Source organism: Cotesia glomerata, linkage group LG4 (assembly GCF_020080835.1).
Source record: "Cotesia glomerata isolate CgM1 linkage group LG4, MPM_Cglom_v2.3, whole genome shotgun sequence".
Classification (NCBI taxonomy): Eukaryota; Metazoa; Arthropoda; class Insecta; order Hymenoptera; family Braconidae; genus Cotesia; species Cotesia glomerata.
Genome location: NC_058161.1, coordinates 15,928,291 through 15,948,425, shown reverse-complemented (window position 1 = coordinate 15,948,425; position 20,135 = coordinate 15,928,291). Strand labels below are relative to the sequence as shown.

Sequence of the window (20,135 nt, the reverse complement as noted above, 5' to 3'; positions counted from 1 at the left end):
AATAAACATGAAATTCAAGCAAACAATCAACATTTAATTTCTTACCCAGCTCTAATATTCCATAACTTTTTATCTAACTAAATTTTCGAAACCGGTCAAAATTTTAATATAAAGAGAAGACTTAAAGGTGTAGTCTAGTTCGTCACTTTCGCAAATTCATTTGTTTTTTACATTTTTTAAATGTCTATGAATCTGATAATTCCCGGGGATGTGTTGAATGGGTAAAGGCTCTCAAATTAAATTTGGTAAGATTTTTTATTTAAAAAAAATAAAAACGCGTCTTTCTCAAAACTATGTTTTCACGAATGTCCAACACGATTTACTCGGGAACCGGTGAGTCAATCCTTTTGAAATTTTAACCACATATTCTACACATAAATACTTTTTTAACTTCCCGCGAAGAAAATTGAAAATTTTCAAAAGTTGAGAAGTTATTAATTTCACCCCGTTTTGCGAAAATCGAGTCAACGGATGTTGACGTTTTGAGGTCCTAGGAAGCTTCCCCGAATTTTTCCGCGATGATGTCCGTATGTCCGTATGTTCGTATGTCTGTGTGTGTGTGTGTGTGTGTGTGTGTGTGTGTGTGTGTGTGTGTGTGTGTGTGTGTGTGTGTGTGTGTGTGTGTGTGTGTGTGTGTGTGTGTGTGTGTGGCCGTATGTAAACCTCTCATAACTTTTGAACGGCTCGACTGATTTCATCGCGCTTGGTATCATTCGAAAGGGCTTAGCCAAACTTAGATTTTGAATATAATTTGGACCGATTCGAAACAGTAAATTTTGAGAAATTTAAAAAAAAACTACAAAAAAAATTGTTTAAATGTGGTTTTTTTGGAATAACTTTTCAACGGCTTTACCAATCAATTCCAAAAACTAATCAGCTCTCAACATCAAAAAACCACGTCGATTGCCACCAGTCCGGTCAAAATCAGTTAATTCGTTCGTGAGTTATCGTTGTCGAAAGAAAACCGAAAAAAGTGTTTTTTCGAAATTACTTCGAAATTCCTAGTTCGATCAATTTAAACTTAAATATTTTTTATGAGGTTTGAAAATTGCATCGAATGCTGCCAACCGCGTGAAAAACGGTTCATTCATTCAAAATTTATTGCGGTTTGAAAATTTAAAAAATAGTGTCTTATTAAACGTCTATCAGACTTTTGAGCTCGGAGAGCTCAAAACTAAACGAAAATTATATTTTTGAGCTCTTCGAGCTCAAAAACATAAGTGAAATTTTGAACGTTTAATTACAAAAGTTGCGGGAAGTTGCAGGGATGGCCTTCAGGGTCAACCGTTTTCCTAATTTTTTTTTTACAAATAATTGCGAAAAAAAACACTGTTTTTGGTCTTTGCTATTTAAAATTAAAAACATATGTTTAAAATTAATATCAATAGTCTATATTTTAGCCATTGTCATACTGAATCTAAAACACTTCCTTTTTTTTTGTTTCGGATAAGCCGTTGTCGAGATATCGTGTAGGAGCCAACCTGCCTGCAATTTATGGCATTTTGTGAGAGGACGAATTTTAAAAAAAAAAACAACAAAATTAATAAAAAAATTTTATCTTTGTAATTTAAAACTCCATTTATCATCCCTAACAACTTTTATGAACATTTTTTTCATAGCAAGTTCACCAGAAATTCCCAAAAATAGCCAGTTTTTTAAGCCGACGAACTAGACTACACCCTTAAACCTCCAGCTTTTGTCTGAGACTTTTTCTCTTAACTTTATTAATTATTGAAAATTCACAATGATCAAGTTTTTTTATTTTAATGGCGCTTAATTTTTATTTTTCTGTCGAACTGTAGTAATTCATAACTTCTTACTTAATTAAAATTAAGAAACTGGGCGGATTTTATACGAATAGAAAATTCGAAGCTAGAGCACTTTCGTCCGAAACTTTTTCTCTTAGCTCCAATAATTACCGAGGTAATAATTATTTAAAGTTCATCATTATCAAGCTGTTTTATTCATAATGGCGCTCAATTTCCAATTTATGATCTAACTCAAACATTTCACAACTTTTCACCTAGTTGAAATTGCGAAACCAGTCAAAATTTATATGAAAGAGAATCCTCGAAGCTACAACTTTAGTCAGAACTTTTTTTTACTTCAATAAGTACCGTGGTAATGAGTATTCAAGGCTTGAAATAAGGCATGAATTTCCAAATTTTTTCCTACAATTTCTACAACATTGCAGAAATAAATCGTATCTATTTTATTGACGTATACAAATTGGCTGGACCGTGTTCTATGTCAGCACACTACGTTAGTTAAAATGACTTAAATTTCCCCAAAGTTCGGATAGAGATGGAACACAGTGGAAACCGCAACTAGCAAGCAATAATTATAAACATTATGACGATGACCAAATGTTGGTAGTAATCTGTCTCAATATAGCTTTATCGTTTACACTATAATTGTCGCTAATGCTTGTGGCTTTAGTCGAGAAGGTTAATGGTCCTTACGCCCATTGCTTTGATGTTCAAGTTATGCATTTCAAGGTTCGTTGAATCCCTCCAGGTTAACTATATACTGAAGCATCAGTATTGTAAATTTAACATTCCTGGAAATAACTTTCAGATTTTCACTAAGCAAATTTTGAATAGTTTTTGTGAGCATTATTAATTCAAATCAAATAGCTGTTTTGATTATTAATTTTATGTAGTGACATTACAATAGTCGAATAAATTAATAGCTTTTACGAAATGTAGTTATTTGAATGACACTAATAACAATGGAATGATCCATGCAAGCATGTTAAAAAGCACAACTTATCGATTTAGCTATACTAAAATAAAAAATTACTTTTGAGAAAGAAAAGCACTCTTGTTACAAGAGTTTAAATAATTGGAAATTTTCCTTTAACAGCTGAGGAAATCATATTTTTCTTGTAGTATTTTTAGATAGATTTCTTTAGAAATCTATTTGTTGTAGCCGGTCTCATGTCGTAATTTTAAGAAAATTTTGTCATAATATTTTTCATTTCATAGAGTAATTTCGAAAAATGGCATTGGCTCAAAAGTTTATATATATATATATATATATATATATATATATATATATATATATATATATATATATATATATATATATATATATATATATATATATATATATAAAACGCGCCATATCAGCAGGATTACGCACACAGTTCTTAACCGATCTTTATGAAATTTTTTGGGCTCATTTTGTGGATCAATACTAAGATCATGTTCGAAGATGAACAAAATCGGCCGGTTAGTTTACGAGTTGTGAATGTTTGAAAATTTTTTTTATTTTTAAAAAGTTTTGAATTTTGTATATATTATGAAAATAGTTTTCCAGATGTAAGAGATAGATGAAATCTATTAAATTTATCTCAAACTTCATTTAATTACTTTCAATTTAAGCTATTATTCGGATTTGAAGATTTGATGAAAATTGACTCCAAAATCTGACAAATAACTCACAAATTCCTAAGCTTCTATAAACTAAAATTATACCAAAACATTAAAAACTCTTTCACAAACCTGTCTTCAAATCGATCCCAATATCTTTTCAAAATAAACAAAAATATTTAATCGTGACACGATTGATTAAAATAATCAAATGCAATCACAAGATATTTGCTTATCATGATTTCTAAGATAAAATTTTCTGACCAAAACAATTAACGAATATCAGTAAATTAACATTGAAATTTCTGAGTAATTCCTTTGTTCATCTTAAAATAATTTAAGTAATCAGCCATCCAAGTTATCACCGAAGATTGTTTTTCGATACAAATCAGAGAGAAAATGAAAAATCCATATCCATCAAGTCGTATAAATAGACAACATTTTCAGAGCAGCAACAGTAAGCAACCGACTATACTGGTAGAAGGAAAATGTTCAAGTACCGACAAGTATTACTCATCGCAACCATCCTAGCCGTTGGAATGGGTAAGTGTTGGTTGCTTAGAATGTAAGTTTAAATCTTCATCTAACATTAAATGTATCTTTTCCAGTTAACGCAATTCACTGGTTTCCGATGATGAACCCTTTAACTCCTAACGGTCGGATTGTCGGTGGAGAGCCAACAGATATAAGAGAAGTACCTCATCAAGTATCTCTCCAAGCTTACGACTTTGCTTTCTGCGGTGGTACGATAGTCGCCGAAGATTGGGTGCTTACTGCAGCTCATTGTGCAGTTTACTCAGCAAGCATAATGACGGTTCGTGCAGGAACAACAACAAAAGGCAGCGGAGGAACTATCCATACAGTAACCAAGGTAAGTTATTTGTGCGAATGAAAATAAACTTTTATTGAATCAAATCAATATTTGCTAATTTCATTCCATCAGATCATCACCCACGAAAATTACACAACAAACCGCTACGGGATCCCAATAAATGACGTCGCACTGATCAAACTAGCTACGCCCTTCGAAGTCGACGAGTTCCGGCAACCAATCGACCTCTTTGAATTAAAAGAAGAAGCTGTTGAGGGTATTCAATCAACGATCACTGGATGGGGTGCTACTGTTGAAGGTGGTTCTACACCCGACGTTTTGAACACCGTTGAAGTTCCAATAATAAGCAAATCGGAATGCCATGATGCCTACATTTCTTTCGGAGGACTTCCAGAAGGCCAAATCTGTGCAGCTTATCCAGAAGGTGGCAAAGACGCTTGCCAGGGTGACTCCGGTGGTCCACTGACTATTGACGGTCGGCTAGCTGGAATCGTTTCTTGGGGAAATGGATGTGCTCGTCCAGGATACCCTGGAGTTTACACTGAAGTCGCCAGTTTTCGCGATTGGATCGATATTAAAATATCTACCATGTAACTTGCTAACAATTACATGGAAAGATTTTGGCTGTTGGTCTTTGATTTGTAATTCATTTTGTTAATAAAGCATTATTAGAAAAAAAAATTAGGAAAACGGTTGACCCTAAAGGCTATCCCTGCAACTTCCCGCTGATTCCGTTAATACATGGCCGTTTTTTTTGAGCTCTTTGAGCTCAAAAATACAATTTGTGTGTTGTTTTGAGCTCTCCGAGCTCAAAACGATACCTTTTCTATGCTTTTGAGCTCTTGAGCTCAAAAGTCTGATAGAAGTTTCATAGAACACTATTTTTTGAATTTTAAAACCGCAATAACTTTGAATGAATAAACCGATTTTTACGCGGTTGGCGGCATTCTACGCAGTTTTTTAACCCTCATGAAGAATTTATAAGTTTCAATTGGTCAAACTATAAATTTCGGAGTAACTCCGAAAAAACACTTTTTTCGGTTTTCTTTCGTTCACGATATCTCTCGAACGAGAATATATGGCGAGGCTTTCGCCTACCTCCGAAGAGGCCGTTTCCTGGGCTCAAAAGAGTTATACACGCACGTATATCTATCCTACCCTCACATAGGAAATACACAGCCAAGTTTGCTGGCAAGGAAAAACCCTGCCCTCAAGCATTTACGCTATCATAGGACAGATGTGAATTGAGTTGAATTTAATGTCAATCTGTCCTCGTACTCAGTTAACTGTATCAACCCATTCAACGACTGCGTTAGCCTGATCGGTAATATAATGACAACCTGACCAGTTACCAGCGGGGCCCATGCGGGGAGGTACAGCCGTAAGACCTGTTTGAGCCATAACACTTATCCCCCCTTACAAGAGTCTCGTTCGTTCGTCTGTCTAATCTAGTCCCCGAATCTTTGAGCTTACCTGCGTTGCCAAATAATTTTGACAACGTCACGACAATCGAAATAAATTAATTTGAAATGATAATTGTTTTAAAACTTCGAAAATAATTTTTATTTAAAACCTTGAAAAAATCAAAAAAATTTTTAATAAATTTAATAATAATTTCCTTTTCTAGAAGCTTAATATTTACATCATTTATGTGTATCTTATTATCGTTATGATTTACTAAAGTTTATTTATCAATCAATTATATTTTGCAATTAAATAAACTGAATGAAATTTTTAATTAAGTACTTGTGTTGAGTTAAAGTATATCGCAGAAAACAATATTTCTAATATTTATTAAAAGAAAAATCCATGTACATACAAGTCTATAGAGCAATAACAAATTAAAAATAAATCATTTTTGTTGAAAGTCTACAAAAGCTATATCGAAGAAATATTGAGACAATTTGGAATAGAAGACTCGTTTCGAACGTAATGTTAGTACAAGACGGGAGTTGCACAAACCACTTGGGAATAATTTATAACCTACAATTTCGCTAGTAAGGTCTTGGCCAACTAGACTCCTGGTAAATGATGATTGTCCGGTGATATACGAATCCATTTCAAAATATTATAGCCTTTTATTGAAATAAAAATAAATGATTTCAATACAAAGCTAAAAAATTCTACTAGTTAAATTAATAATTCTATTAACCGTTGGATGCAATTTCTTAACAAACTAAAATCAATATGGCTGACGATTTACGAGGTGATTTTTAAAAACTTTTATCCACCTGGACTTTTTCATACTTAATTTTTTTTCTGAATAAGATGTACGGAATGTCTCTCCAACTCTCTCCATTTGACTCACGTATTTTGGTCCCTTGTGAAAATTCCTATCACGAAGACGTGGCTTTATCTAGAGTAGAGACTGGAACTCGGCCAACTGATGGGAGCGCCTTAGAACTTCCAGGCATTTTTGTAACTATTTATGAATCTTAAATTTTATAAATTCTTTGTTTCAAAAGATTGATGTAAAATCGTTGTTTGATTCAATATTTGCCTCGGGTTTATCCACAGATTCGGTAGAATCTGACGCCAAGTTCCGTTCAAATCTGCTGTAAACGGAGCGCCAGACTACCTACCGACTGTGTTTACTGTAAGCAGAACGGTATTTTGAGGTTGCAAAATTTTATTTAATTCTACGGTATTTTTTTTCCTAAATTGTATATTATAACAGTAATTCATACTTTATTTTACTGTTATTAATTAATTATATTCACTTATAAAAATTAATCTGCTTGAAATTACTAAATTTAATCAGCACAAACTATAGCAACGCAAAAATTTCGATGGGCAAAGTGATCTGCCACAGACTAAATAATCCGAGAATGCATAGTAATCCTTCACTAGATGGGAAACTACAGTTAAAAATAGATATTTCACAGCTTGCATCTACACCCGCCAGGGTGCGCTGGAATTATTTTTACATAAACTGTAGTTTCAAGGGGATAGTTTGCTATAAAAAATGCAAACAACGCGAGATTTAATTAAGTTGGTACCAATTGTAAACTTTTATTATAATTACAAAAAATACTAAAATCCGAACAAAAACAGTTTCACTGTAAAAAAATCGCGCCAAGTCCACGTTCATAAGACTATTAAGAAAAAAAATTTTCTTTTTTATATATAATGAAAGTATTCGAATGATGCTCACCAAATACATTAAATTTTTTTCCTTAATATTTACTGTCTTTAATGTTTTTTTAATCTAAAAAATTTTTTGTACTTCGTTTTTTTTTTTTTCGATTCAATAGTTTTTTGTAAAAATTGAATTATTATAGTTTGTAACAATAGTTGGACGTGTACTTGGCGCGGCGGTTTACAGTGAAACTGTTTTTTGTGGGATTTACCTTGCTGTGTGGTGTGTTGAAAAACATAACCCATAAAAATATACGGGAATGATTAAAATTCAAAGTTGGCGCATTCTATTCTGTGCAACGTTGCCACACTGCACTGAATCATGTGGATTATTTATTTTTAAGTATGATGGACTGATATTTCCGTGAATTTCTTCTTTTGCATTAAAATATCTTTAAAAAACTTCGTCAGAAAATTTTCATTTTATTTTTAACGTATTTTACGAAAATTGATTAATCGAATTAAAAGTTTTTTGTTTTTTAATCTTCATAATAGATAGTCATATAAATCGATATATGTGCATCTCGCCAATATTCTCTATAGGCTACATGTTGAATTTCAATTTTTTAATAATTTATTTAAGGATAACCCTTCGTCAGTTCTATTCCAAAAAATTAATTTTTACGTATGTGATAACGATTTATAACATATCAAAAAATTAGCTTTTGATTTTACAAGTGCATTTACACTACCGACGGAAAGTTTCCGGACAAGCTTCTTGTTTACTTTTTAATTTAAATATGATACATAAACACATTAACTTGATCTATGAAGAAAATGCTATGTTATTTTAAAAAGTGTGTACGATCGTGTCTTTAAATTTCCTCTTGATTTATCTTACTTTTAATAATTGTTTTAATAAATTTTCATCTTGCCCGGAAACTTTCTGTCAGCAGTGTACGTGCGAACAACCTTAATAATGACTGCTGTCACTTTTGAAATAAAAGAAGACTAATTTTGAATCAAATGTGTATGAAGATATGCCATTATAATACCGGTCCTCTCGAATCACTGAATAGAGATTTGAAATTGTAGCACATTACCCGGTCTTGTTCATAACAAGAGAGTATAGAGGAAATGGTCTGAGGTAGGATGCACCAATACAAGTTGACGTTCCTGACAAGTCCCTTATCAGGGTACTTGAAGCAAAGCTATCAACATGACTGCTAAAGCGGATTTAATGAACAGATGTGCATATTAAATTCTATATGGAAAATGGAAAAAGCAAAACGGGGTACTTACATTGATAAAAAAAAGTTAAATTAATTCAAGAAAAAAATGGACTGAGAATACTATTGTGAAGAACATAAATATCTTGAGTTAAGACAAAAAATTCTTGAACCACGAAAAATTTATTTAAAGGTGTAGTTTAGTTGGCCACTTTCGAAAATTTAACTTTTTTTTTACATTTTTCGAATGTAGGTGTATATGTATCTAAGAATTCCTGGAAATGTGTTAACTGTGTCGAGTGACGCCTCACAGATAAAATTTTGTTGAAATTTTTCATTTAAAAAAACTTAAAACGCGTTTTTCTCAAAACTACGTTTTCACGGACGGCCAATAAGATTTCTCCGGAACCCGTGGGCAGATTCTTCTGAAATTTTAACCACATATTTTACACGTAAATACTGACAAAATAGACTATCATCATATTAATCAGCCGAATTTTTTGAAATTGTCAATTTTTGTTAGAAGTTAAAAATTTTATTTTAATTTTTTTCAGTGAATTTCCACAAAATACAAAAAATTGAAAATTTAAAGAAGTTGGGATGTATTTTCAGTCTCACTTATTTTGAGATACACCCTTTTGACTTGAGTAACGCGATATTGATTTTTATTATTATCTTTTACAAATTAAAGCGAAAAAAAAAAAACAGTTTTTTCAATTTTTTTGGTTTTTGTTCAAAATTAATATCCATAGTCTTTTTTTTAGCCATTGTAATACCGAATCGAAAATACTTCAGGTTTTTTGTTTCACATAACGAGGGTACTCTGACGTAACCTAGTAACTCGATTTTTGGGGGTTACGATTTATGTATATTTAATTTTTTTTCTGAAACATAATTGGTGTATATATCGATGAGAAAGTACTAAAACTTTGAAATTAGCGATAGACGTTTACGATTTTATAATTTGATTTTCTTGAAAAAAGTTTTTTGTTTCTCCGTAAAGTAGTGTTTTTTGAGATACGAGGTTACGTCAGAGTACCCTCGATAAGCCGTTGCCGAAATATAGTGTGGGAGCTGACCTGCCTTTGAATTATAGGGCTCCGTGTGAGGACAAATTTTTCGTAAAAAAACTGAACAATTTTAATAAAAAAATTTTATTTTTGTAACTTAAGACTTCATTGATCATCCTTAACACTTTTTATAAACATATCTTTCATAACAACCTCTAAGATATTCCCAAAAATAGCCCATTTTTTAGCCAACAAACTAGACTACACCCTTAAATCAAAAATAATTTCTTGGCTCAAGAAAATTGTTTCTTTACGTAAGATAATTATTTTCTCTCAAATGGTATTCTTGGTTCAAGATTTTTTTCTCTTGGGTCGAGTTAACTTTTTTTATAAGTGTGAGAATGAATGAATTTTTCTCAAACTTAATGCAGTGAATACTTCTTTAGTTTGCTTCCGCTTACAGTAAAGAAAGTTTAATTTGCCAAAAAAAAAAAAAAAAAGTTAAAAACTCATCAATAAAATACTAGCAACCTGCAGTTACTACATGACTGCCGAGAGTTACGAATTGTGTTTAAAAAAACTTTTTCTTAATGATTTTTCGATACTATTAATCACAGTATACATGACTTGGGTGCTTTTAAAATAAAAAAAAATAATATTGCTATGATTTGATCAGTTATATTAATAATTTAATGGAAAGCGTTATGAAAAAAGTTATGAAACTAACAAACTATTCGAAAATGTTCCAGAGGCAAAGCATAAAAAATTTACTAACACCAAAAAAATATATAATCGTGAAAAGACATATCAACTCAGGTCAAGATCTTTCTAATGATACCAAATTTAACTAAAAAATTTTAATTAAAATAAAAAAAAAAGCGTCTGTCAAAAAATTAGTCTTATTCTCTTAATTATTGCGATAATAAATTGACCATCGCCGAAAAAATATCAAAAACCATACGAAGACAAATGCCGGTTGCAAAATTTTTGATGGTATCAAATTCCACGATAAAAAAACCTTTGTACACTGATAGAAGGATTTCTTAACATTTAAGAAGATTTCTTTGTATTTAAGAAATCATTTCTTAAACATCATTTCTTAGTATTTAAAAAATATTTCTTTGTATTTAAGAAATATTTCTTAAATACTAAGAAATATATATATTTTTTAAACACTACGAAATATTTCTTAAAATTAAGAAATATTTTTTAAATACTAAAAAATGATGTTTAACAAATGATTTCTTAAATACAAAGAAATCTTCTTAAATACTAAGAAATCCTTCTATCAGTGTATAATGAAGATATGCTCATAACAAATTTTCTTCTTTTTCTCAATTATATGGATTAGTAATTCACATACTTATAATAACATTCGCATAAACATAACAATTTAAATAAAAAAACAAATTTTATCTAGTGCAAAATTCTAATCTGTTTATAACTATAATCCGAAAACTTGTCATAATAAATCAACGATTGTAGAATAGCATATGATAATTTTGAAAAACATCAATTGTGGTCAAGACCTTTTCAATAATATTAAATTTAACTTTCAAAAAAGCACCATTCGGGTACACCCAATATGGATTTTTATAAAGTTAAGTTTTTTGAATTTTTGAGCAGTCAACCTTAAGCTATGGTTGAAGAGGTAAAAATGATTAAAAAATGTAACTTAAAAGTCATCTTATCAGCATTTACGTAAAATTTGAAAAAATGAGCTTACTCTCACCATTCAAAAATTATTTGATGAAAAAACCACATACACAGTAAAAAAATTTTCGTAAAATTTAACATAAAATTTTGTGTAGATGATTTTTCTACACAAAATTTATGTTAATTCTACACATACTGTTTGTATTGATAAAATCAACATAATTCTGTGTTAAAAGTAACACAAAAATATGTTAAGACTTTCATCGGCTGATTTTCGGATTTCTACACTGATAGAATGATTTGATTATATTTAAAAATATTTATTAATATTTAGCAAATAATTTATTAGAGACCACTTTTTAGTCCTTAACAAATATTTCTTAGTATTTAAAAAAATTTATTAATATTTAATAAATAAATATCAGATTTATTAAATACAAACAAATCATTTTAAATACTAAGAAATATTTGTTTAATACTAAAAAATGGTCTCTAATAAATGATTTGTTAAATATTAACAAATATTTTTAACTATCAACAAATCCTTCTATCAGTGTACACACTTAAATGTTATCCATAACACAAATAAAGTGTTGATTTTAACATTTTCTTTGTGTTACTCAGATCAGCTGTCAAATTTGTGAGTTTTATTAATAATTTAAATATATATTTAAATAGATTTTAATTTCTGAATAAAAAATAAATTGTTTCCCATAAATACAAAGTTAAAGAACTCAATAAAGAATTCAAAATTTTTAAATAGTGATTAATTAATTATAATCAATAGTTGTTACTTTACTACAAGTCAGTGGCAATAGGTGATTATAGGATTAATGATGTGTTAATTTCTAATTATTAATTATTAATAAACTCGTTAATTATATATTAATGGAAAATAATTTTTTTTTCACGCTGCATTTAAGTATTTCACGTAATGACACAAATCAAAATCCACCAAATTAAAATGACGTTGAGGCTATCACATTTACATGTCTAAATATCTTGTGTGGCATACGTGACTATGCTCGTACTCCCGAGATCCCGTGCAAAATAAAGCCGAGCGGCGTCATAATTTAACATACTTATCTTTGTGTGAATTCAACATATTATTTGTGTTACTATAGAAAACATCAACACAGCCTTTATATTGAATTGACATTTAAAAAGTGTTATTTATACTACTAACCGAATGGGAGTATTCTTTTACATAAATTTTGTGTTGGTTGGCCAGTAACATTAAAAAAGTGTAGTTTTACTTTGAATTAACACTTGATTGTGTTAAAAAATGGATGGATTGATCAATACAAACAGTTTGTGTAGAATTAACATAAATTTTATGTAAAAAAATCATCTACACAAAATTTTATGTTAAATTTTACGAAAATTTTTTTACTGTGTAGTTAACGTTTCTTTGTATATTTTCTATGACTATTTTAACCTTCATAAAGTCATTCAAAATTATTAGAAGTTCAACGGGTCAGATCAAACAGCATATCATCTTCACTATCAGCTTCAACGTGATAGTGTCAGAAATGAGGCATCTCTTCTCCGTTAAAAGTTATTTACCCAAAAAAAAAGTGTGCCGAGTTTCATAAAGATCGTTTTAAAAATGCGGGCGCTATTGTGATAAGAATGTTGCGTTGTATCTCACATCTACATATTTATATACACTGAAAGAAAATTTTCTTTAAAAATTACCGTTAAATTCACAATTATCGAAGGACATATGACACATCTTCATTATTTGTCGATGAATACGATAATTTTTGAATTTTTTTCAACAAATTTTACTGTGGTCTACCATTAAATAAATCATTGTTTTTGTAATTTTTTTTTTTTATTTTAAATGGCAATGAGTTAAAGGTCACATTATATCCCTCCATTACAGTAAATTTAATGGTAATTTTTATTGTAAAGAAAATTTTTTTTAGTGTTTACACATATGAAACTTTTGAACGAATGCTATTTTTTAATTCTATTTGACTCCTGGAGATAATTTTAAAAATTTTTCGTAAACTTTCATCACACTGAAAAAAAAAATTCTTGAATGGAGGGTAAATTTTCTTTTCTCACGAAAATATTAAGAAAGATTGAAAATTTCTTGAATGAAGTCAAAGTTTCTTGAGCCAAGAAAATTTCTTCTTGCTTCAAAATAACTTTTGTCTTCCTTAAAATTTTTTTGGTGCAAGAAGTTTTTTTTTTGTGCATGAGATCAGAGACAATAATTTATTTTCTAAACAAATCTACTAAAAAACATATTTCATCACATAAATACGCTGAAAACAAAATTTTCCTTATATATATATATATATATATATATCCACAGATTCGGTAGAATCTGGTGCCAAGTTCCGTTCAAAAATCCCGTATTTAGTGTGCGTGGTTGCAAAATATTTTACTTTTAATGAAATTCGTAAAATCTATTTACTAGGACTTTAAAAAAATTGAAATACACAATGACGCACACCAAGTACGTTCTAAATTTTTTTTTTTTATTTTTAAATTTACAATAAAATTTTTTTTAATTTCCGAAAATCATAAACAATTATATCGGTTACTTGGATTTTTTAATTTTTTTATTTTGTATCTTTTTATAAAGAAAAAAAAAATTTTTTTTTCCTAATAGTCTTATGAACGTGGACTTGGCGCGACTTTTTTACAGTGAAACTGTTTTTGTTCGGTATATATATTCTTAAATATATTACTTATATTCTCTCATAAATTAAAAGGTATCAATTTGAATCACTATTTTAAAAAAGAATTGTTGAAATTTTTCAAGATAAGAATACAAAAAAAAAATTCTCTGAAATGAGATATTAAGAAGCGTCAATATATAGTTCAAGTTTATTACATAACACGGTAAGACTACATGTATGCATACATATATACACTGAACATATAGCAAGTACCATATCCACCGTATTTGATCTTGAGTTCAAGCAATATGTTTAAATAGACCGATAAGGTTGAAAAAAAAAACCGAACTTAGTTTTCCAATAATGATAAAAACTTACCGGAAATTCTTCTAAAAATTCGATTTGTAATTGAACTTTGAAAAAAATTTAATTAAATTATACACCAAGAAAAAATATATTTTTTTTTGTCAGAAACAGTCTTTAGTGTAATGCTAAAATGTTGAAAATCTTTTATAGTATATAAAAAAGCACTAAATTACTTTTCTTCTCTGAAAACGAGTTGTACTTATTTGTTTCGGTTCGAAAGATATGTTCTCATCAGGTACATATTGCTTGAAAGTTACAAGATGAAATAATTCGCTTGAGAAAACTGTCAAGCTCCATCTCTTACAAAAGAAATTGAACAAGTTTGTTAAATTCCAGATACAGTAATCATCATTATTTAGTAAAACAAATTTCTTAATTTGAAACAAGCCTGAAATTTCGGAGAAAATAGTTTCCTTAAGGGTGTAGTCTAGTTAGTCACTTTGGAAAATTCGATTTTTTTTCACATTTTTCGAATGTATATATCTAACAATTTTCGGGTATGTATAAACTGTTTCAAGTAAAGTCTCGCAGATTAAATTTTGGTAAGATTTTTTATTTAAAAAAACTTAAAACGCGTCTTTCTCAAAACTACAAGGAAAAAAGAAAAAAAGAAAAATGACATTATAAATAGTAATAAACGTCGCTTCATATAAAAAAACTAAAAAAATTGCAGTTTGAAATAACATCTTTATTAATTCAAACTTTGAATGTTAATTTTCAGAGCTTTTAATGTAATATTTACATTTTACAATGTAATTCTTAGAAAATTTATAATAATTACAATCTGAAACTGAAACTGTAATTTTTCCAGTTTTTTATATGAAGCGCGACGTTACATTATATAATGTAATTTTTCCCTTTTTCTCTTTTCCATGTACGTTTTCGCGGACAGCCAACACAATTTCCCAGGAAACCCGTGGATCGATCCTTTTGAAATTTTAACTACATATTCTACACATAAATACTCACATAAATACTTTTTTTTTTTTTTTTACAAATAACAGCGAAAAAAAAAGCACTATTTTTTGTTTTTCTTACTTAAAATTAAAAACAATTGTTCAAAATTAATATCAATAGTCTATTTTGTAGCCATTGTAATACCAAATCTAAAACACTTCGGTTTCTTTCTTACGGATAAGCCGTTTTCGAGATATCGTTCGAGAGCCGACATGCCTCCAAATTATGGCATTCCGTGTGAAAACGAATTTTTTTAGAAAAACTGAAAAAAATTAATAAAAAAATTTTATTTTTGTAATTTAAGACTTTATTTATTATCCCTAACACTTTTTATAAACATATCTTTCATAAAAAGCTCACGAGAAATTCCCAAAAATGGCCTATTTTTTTAAATCAAGTAATTTTTTTTTAAACAAAAAAAATTAAAAATTGTTCGTACCGTAATTGCTATATGCCCATTTTTCTAATTTTGTTTAATAATATTTTATTTATCAAATAAAAAAAATTGTAACATATGTCTGCTATTAACTGTAGCGTAAAAACTCGTTACATAAAAACGAAATTTAAAGCTACGTGATACCACGGTAGAACTGGCGATATGGTAAAACTGAGTAGAGTATGTCGCATCGGACTATACAAAGGTATTTCCTACTTCCTACTGCAAATTAATTCGGTTTGCTTGAAAGAAAGAAGAAATAAAAAAAGTAAAAACGTTGTGATATATAAATATACTTGTAGCAGAACGTATATGATACTCTGGGAAAAGAACCCTCAGCGTAATTTATAATTTCGCTAAAAGCCTAGAAAGTACAAAAAAAATAGAAAAACAATTTGTTGAAGATAATAGGCGTAATGAGTGTCTAACAATGAAGAAAGCTAGAACATAAAGTGCTGTTAGACTCATACGTGTGATGACATAAAACAAAAGGACAAAGCACTTTAACCTCACACCATTTGTCAAGATATCCTACTGCACTCATTCTGTACAACCATTTATTACTATCACATCTTATCCGGTTTCTAGTATTTTTGTTTCATAAAAAATTCATCGGCGTAATACATTCATGTCTCTGTACCTGTTTTACAGCGCAATTCCCAGTAAATTGTTGTTCAATCAATAAATGTTACCTTTTTTATGTTTGATAAGTTTTAGAAAGAATGATTATGAATTTGTGAATTTTGACCTTTGATCAACGATTTAGAGGAGAGGCGATAAAATTTAAATATTTTGTTATATTTTTTTCCTATTGTACATATTGTTTTAAAAGCTTTATGCAGAAATGAGATCGATAAAAAATTTTTAGGGGTAGCTTGTGATTTTTTTTTAGTAAATTGACGGACTGAAAAATAAAAATTAATTATGAGATATAAATAAAAGGCAGACAAAAAATAATTAATACTGTGTTAATAATTATAAAAATTTGAAATTTTAGTTGAATATATTTCAGAAAATATCTTGAGCGATTTCTAATAATAAAAATGTAGACTTTAAACTTTCAGAACATGAAGAAAAAAATTGCAAAGTTATTATTAAATTTCAAACAAAAATTAAAATCTGAATAAGTGATCTTGAATTTATAAAAAAATTAGAATTTTCACGAAATTCAGTGTTAAAATTTCAATTTGATTTTATTATAAATATAATTTTATATTTTAAATTGAAGTTTTTGATTTTTATTTGTTTTTATGATTAAAGTTCTAAATCTATTCAAGTTTACGTGAACTTGTTACAGTGACAAAAGTATGTTTAGGTTCAAGTAAAAATTTTTATTTTTACAATCAAAATTACACTCTCGAGCTACTTTTTAATTTTATAAATAATTTTTCATAATTCAGGTTATTAAAATCATGATGGATCAAAATTATTACCTAAATTGTCATTGTTGACTTTCGTAATTTTTTTATAGATTAAAATTTTTTTTTAATTATTTAATCCGTCCACTGCATATAATTTTCAAGCTGGAAAATAATAAAATAGCGTGAAAAAATATTAAAAGCAAAATAATCTTGCTTTCTGATCATTATGTATAATATTAATTATATCTTACCGATTATTATTTTTTAATGGAGTAAAATGCATAAACAAAGGAAAATTCAATTTTCTACAATTTTCGAATTTCTAAAAAATCTTTAGCCACTCCTACAAAATTTTTTTTATTGTTCTAATTTTTTTCAAAATTCATGTAATATTGTGGTATTTTTTTAGATTTTCATGTTCTTTCAGAAAAAAATAAAAAATTTCAATAAATAAGTGACAAATATGAATTATTTTAATTTTCAAACTACAAAGAAATATATTAATATCAAATTTTATAAATTATTAACAATTAATTTGTAAATTCACTAAATTAAAAAATACGTTTGTCGAAAACCCAATTTCCGATTTTTTTATAGGGCAGAAACAGCGAAGCCACACATCTTAACACTCACCAAATTTTAGCCGCACATAAACTGTACAAGTTACATAAAAATAATTAAAATTTAAAAAATTACTATCCCTTGTTTTTTCTATCACTTAAATTATTAAAAAAAAATTTTCTGCCGATTGTGGTTTCATTATTTTTATCTATCACTTCTACACCTTATCAAAGAAAAAATAATAATCATAAAAATAACTCGACTTAACTTTAAGACAAATAAATATTTTTAAACAACACAACTTATTTTTTATAATAAAACACTGATGAGTTTATTTTAAGTGACGAACTTTATGTAAATAAAGTGAAATCGATTCATCAATAAATTGCGATCTACATTGAGAAGTGCGCATGCTTAGGCAAAAAATAATTTTAAAATTAAATTAAGCTTATCAATATTAAAATTCTATTCAAATTATTGATTTTTCTCTTTGATTTTTAGGTGTATTCATTTTTTTTGTGTATGTGCTAATTGTATAACTGATGAATACAACTTGAACCTGCGCGGTCAGAAGGATGTTAAGTATTTAAAACATACGCAAAAAAATTATGTAATTAAATGAAACAAAGGATTTAATTTGTAAACTTACCGCAGCTAAAAAAAATTTGAATCCTTAGTAACACTAAAATTTTAAACCGTTTTGTCACGTTATTTATTATTTAATGTTTGGCATTATAAAAAACTAAAAAACATACAAATACACTTAAAAACTATTTTTTGCAATTATATAATTTTATAAACTTAAACATAATTTTATCAACAATTTTCTTTATTTTTTTATTTTTTTAAGACAGTATATACGAAAAAACAAATATTTTCACATGCGGGAGATCCTCAAAGGTTCGCGGTGAGTGTAACACTGAGAGGGTGAATTCTCATAGCGAATCTCTACACCACCGCCACCCCACGGTCGCTCTATTCCACCTCTGTAGAATACCAGACCAATAAGCAACTAATTCAAATATCAATAATAATAAAAATGTTCGAAACCTTCAAACAATTTTATCCTATTTATATTATTTTATTTATTTTTATTTTTACGTTTTTTTTATTGAAGCTTTGCAATTTATTAATTTTTACTAGGTATGAAAGTATTTTTTTAGCCGGATTTTTATTTATCTATTTATGCTTCCGAGCGAAAATCTGTAATTAATAATAAATAATACACACGCAAAATGAAATAACCACCTCTGATAAAAAAAAAATACTGTCGGTAAATAATGAACTGTATTATAGAGCAGTTTTAAAAAACTTTTTATTTTTTTTTAAATTGCCTATAAAAATATATTTATGTGTTAAGAGCCTTCCCTCAAATCAGCTCGAGTAAAAATATTTTAGGGGTCATTTAGGCTTTTTTAGAATTCCAAAAATCGTCAAAAATTAAATTTTTTATTTTTTTTTCTCATTATAAGCCTCATCCCGACATTACACTTATCGAGACCTTTCATTTGAGTATCCACATCAATTTTTCATATATTTTGTATATTTATATACAGGGTGTCCCAAAATTACTGTAAGAGCTTTTATGTATAAAAGGGGTATAGAGATGGAAATTTTGAATCGAAAGTTCCTGAACGATTTAAAAAAATTTGCATTACAATTTAAATTACAGCTAATTAAAGGAGGCCAATGAGAAGGTAGCTAATTGGCGCCTCTAAAATTCGAGAGTAGGGAGGTCAGGTCGATAAGCTTAGAGTAAATTTGAGTAAATTTGAGCCTATGGTAATGCCTGTTTTATTTTTTGAACCTATGGTAATGCCCATTTTATTTTTTGAGCCGGAAGATGGCAGTAGCTTTTCTTTCTAGTCCAGAGGCCCGAAGAATTTTTATTTTCAGTGATTGTCAATGAAAAAATGAGTAGGTATACAGTTAGTATTCCAAAGGAAAGCAGGGATATGATATTTGCCTTTTCTAGGCTTCAGATGAATTTTTTGTCTACTTAGTTACCAACCATAAATAAATTTGAGCTAACAGTTTTACATTTCTAAGCAATTTCACTTTGAAAAAATAATAAAAAGAATTAGTGGTGGCTTCAAGAGTCAACCGTTTTTCCGATTTTTAACTTCCCGCTAAGAAAATTGAAAATTTTCAAAAATCGGGAAGTTATTGGTTTTACCCCGTTTTTCGAAAATCGAGTTTTCAACGGATGTTGACATTTTGAGGTCCTATGAAGCCTCCCCGAATGTTTCCGCGGTGATGTCCGTATGTTTGTTGTGTGTGTGTGTGTGTGTGTGGCCGTATGTAAACCTCTCATAACTTTTGAACGACTTGACTGATTTCATCGCGGTTGGTGCTATTCGAAAGGGCTTGACCAAACTTAGATTTTGAATACCATTTAGACTGATTCGAAGCAGTAGATTTTGAGAAATCTCAAAAAAACTACAAAAAAAAATTTTTTCAAAATGTGGTTTTTTGGAATTACTTTTAAATGACTTTACCGATCGATTTTAAAATCTAATCAGCTCTTAAGATAAAAAAACCACGTCAAAATCGGTTGACAGATCAAAATCGGTTGATTCGTTCGTGAGTTATCGTTGTCGAAAGAAAACCGAAAAAAGTGTTTTTTTCGGAATTACTTC

At 28.9% G+C, this 20,135-nt stretch overlaps 2 protein-coding genes across 19 annotated transcripts in view; one reads left to right on the top strand and one right to left on the bottom strand.

Moving 5' to 3' along the window:
* The window catches only part of LOC123263674 (glutamate-gated chloride channel), a 168,465-nt gene extending 150,874 nt beyond the window's left edge, over positions 1-17,591 (bottom strand). For 5 of the 18 annotated variants that reach the window (XM_044726601.1, XM_044726605.1, XM_044726606.1 and 2 more), the window contains exon 1: positions 6,438-6,528. The gene's annotated coding sequence lies outside the window, so the exon portion shown is untranslated. Of the gene's footprint in view, positions 1-6,437; positions 6,530-17,568 lie in introns of those variants that run through there. The other 13 variants (XM_044726608.1, XM_044726609.1, XM_044726611.1 and 10 more) reach the window with 4 other exon arrangements.
* Positions 3,768-4,888, top strand: LOC123263677 (trypsin-2-like). The gene is made up of 3 exons (XM_044726620.1): positions 3,768-3,917; positions 3,983-4,245; positions 4,318-4,888. The coding sequence occupies exons 1-3, from the start codon at positions 3,863-3,865 to the stop codon at positions 4,798-4,800; spliced, it is 801 nt and encodes a 266-aa protein (XP_044582555.1). The 5' UTR covers positions 3,768-3,862; the 3' UTR covers positions 4,801-4,888.
* Positions 17,592-20,135: the final 2,544 nt, after the last annotated feature.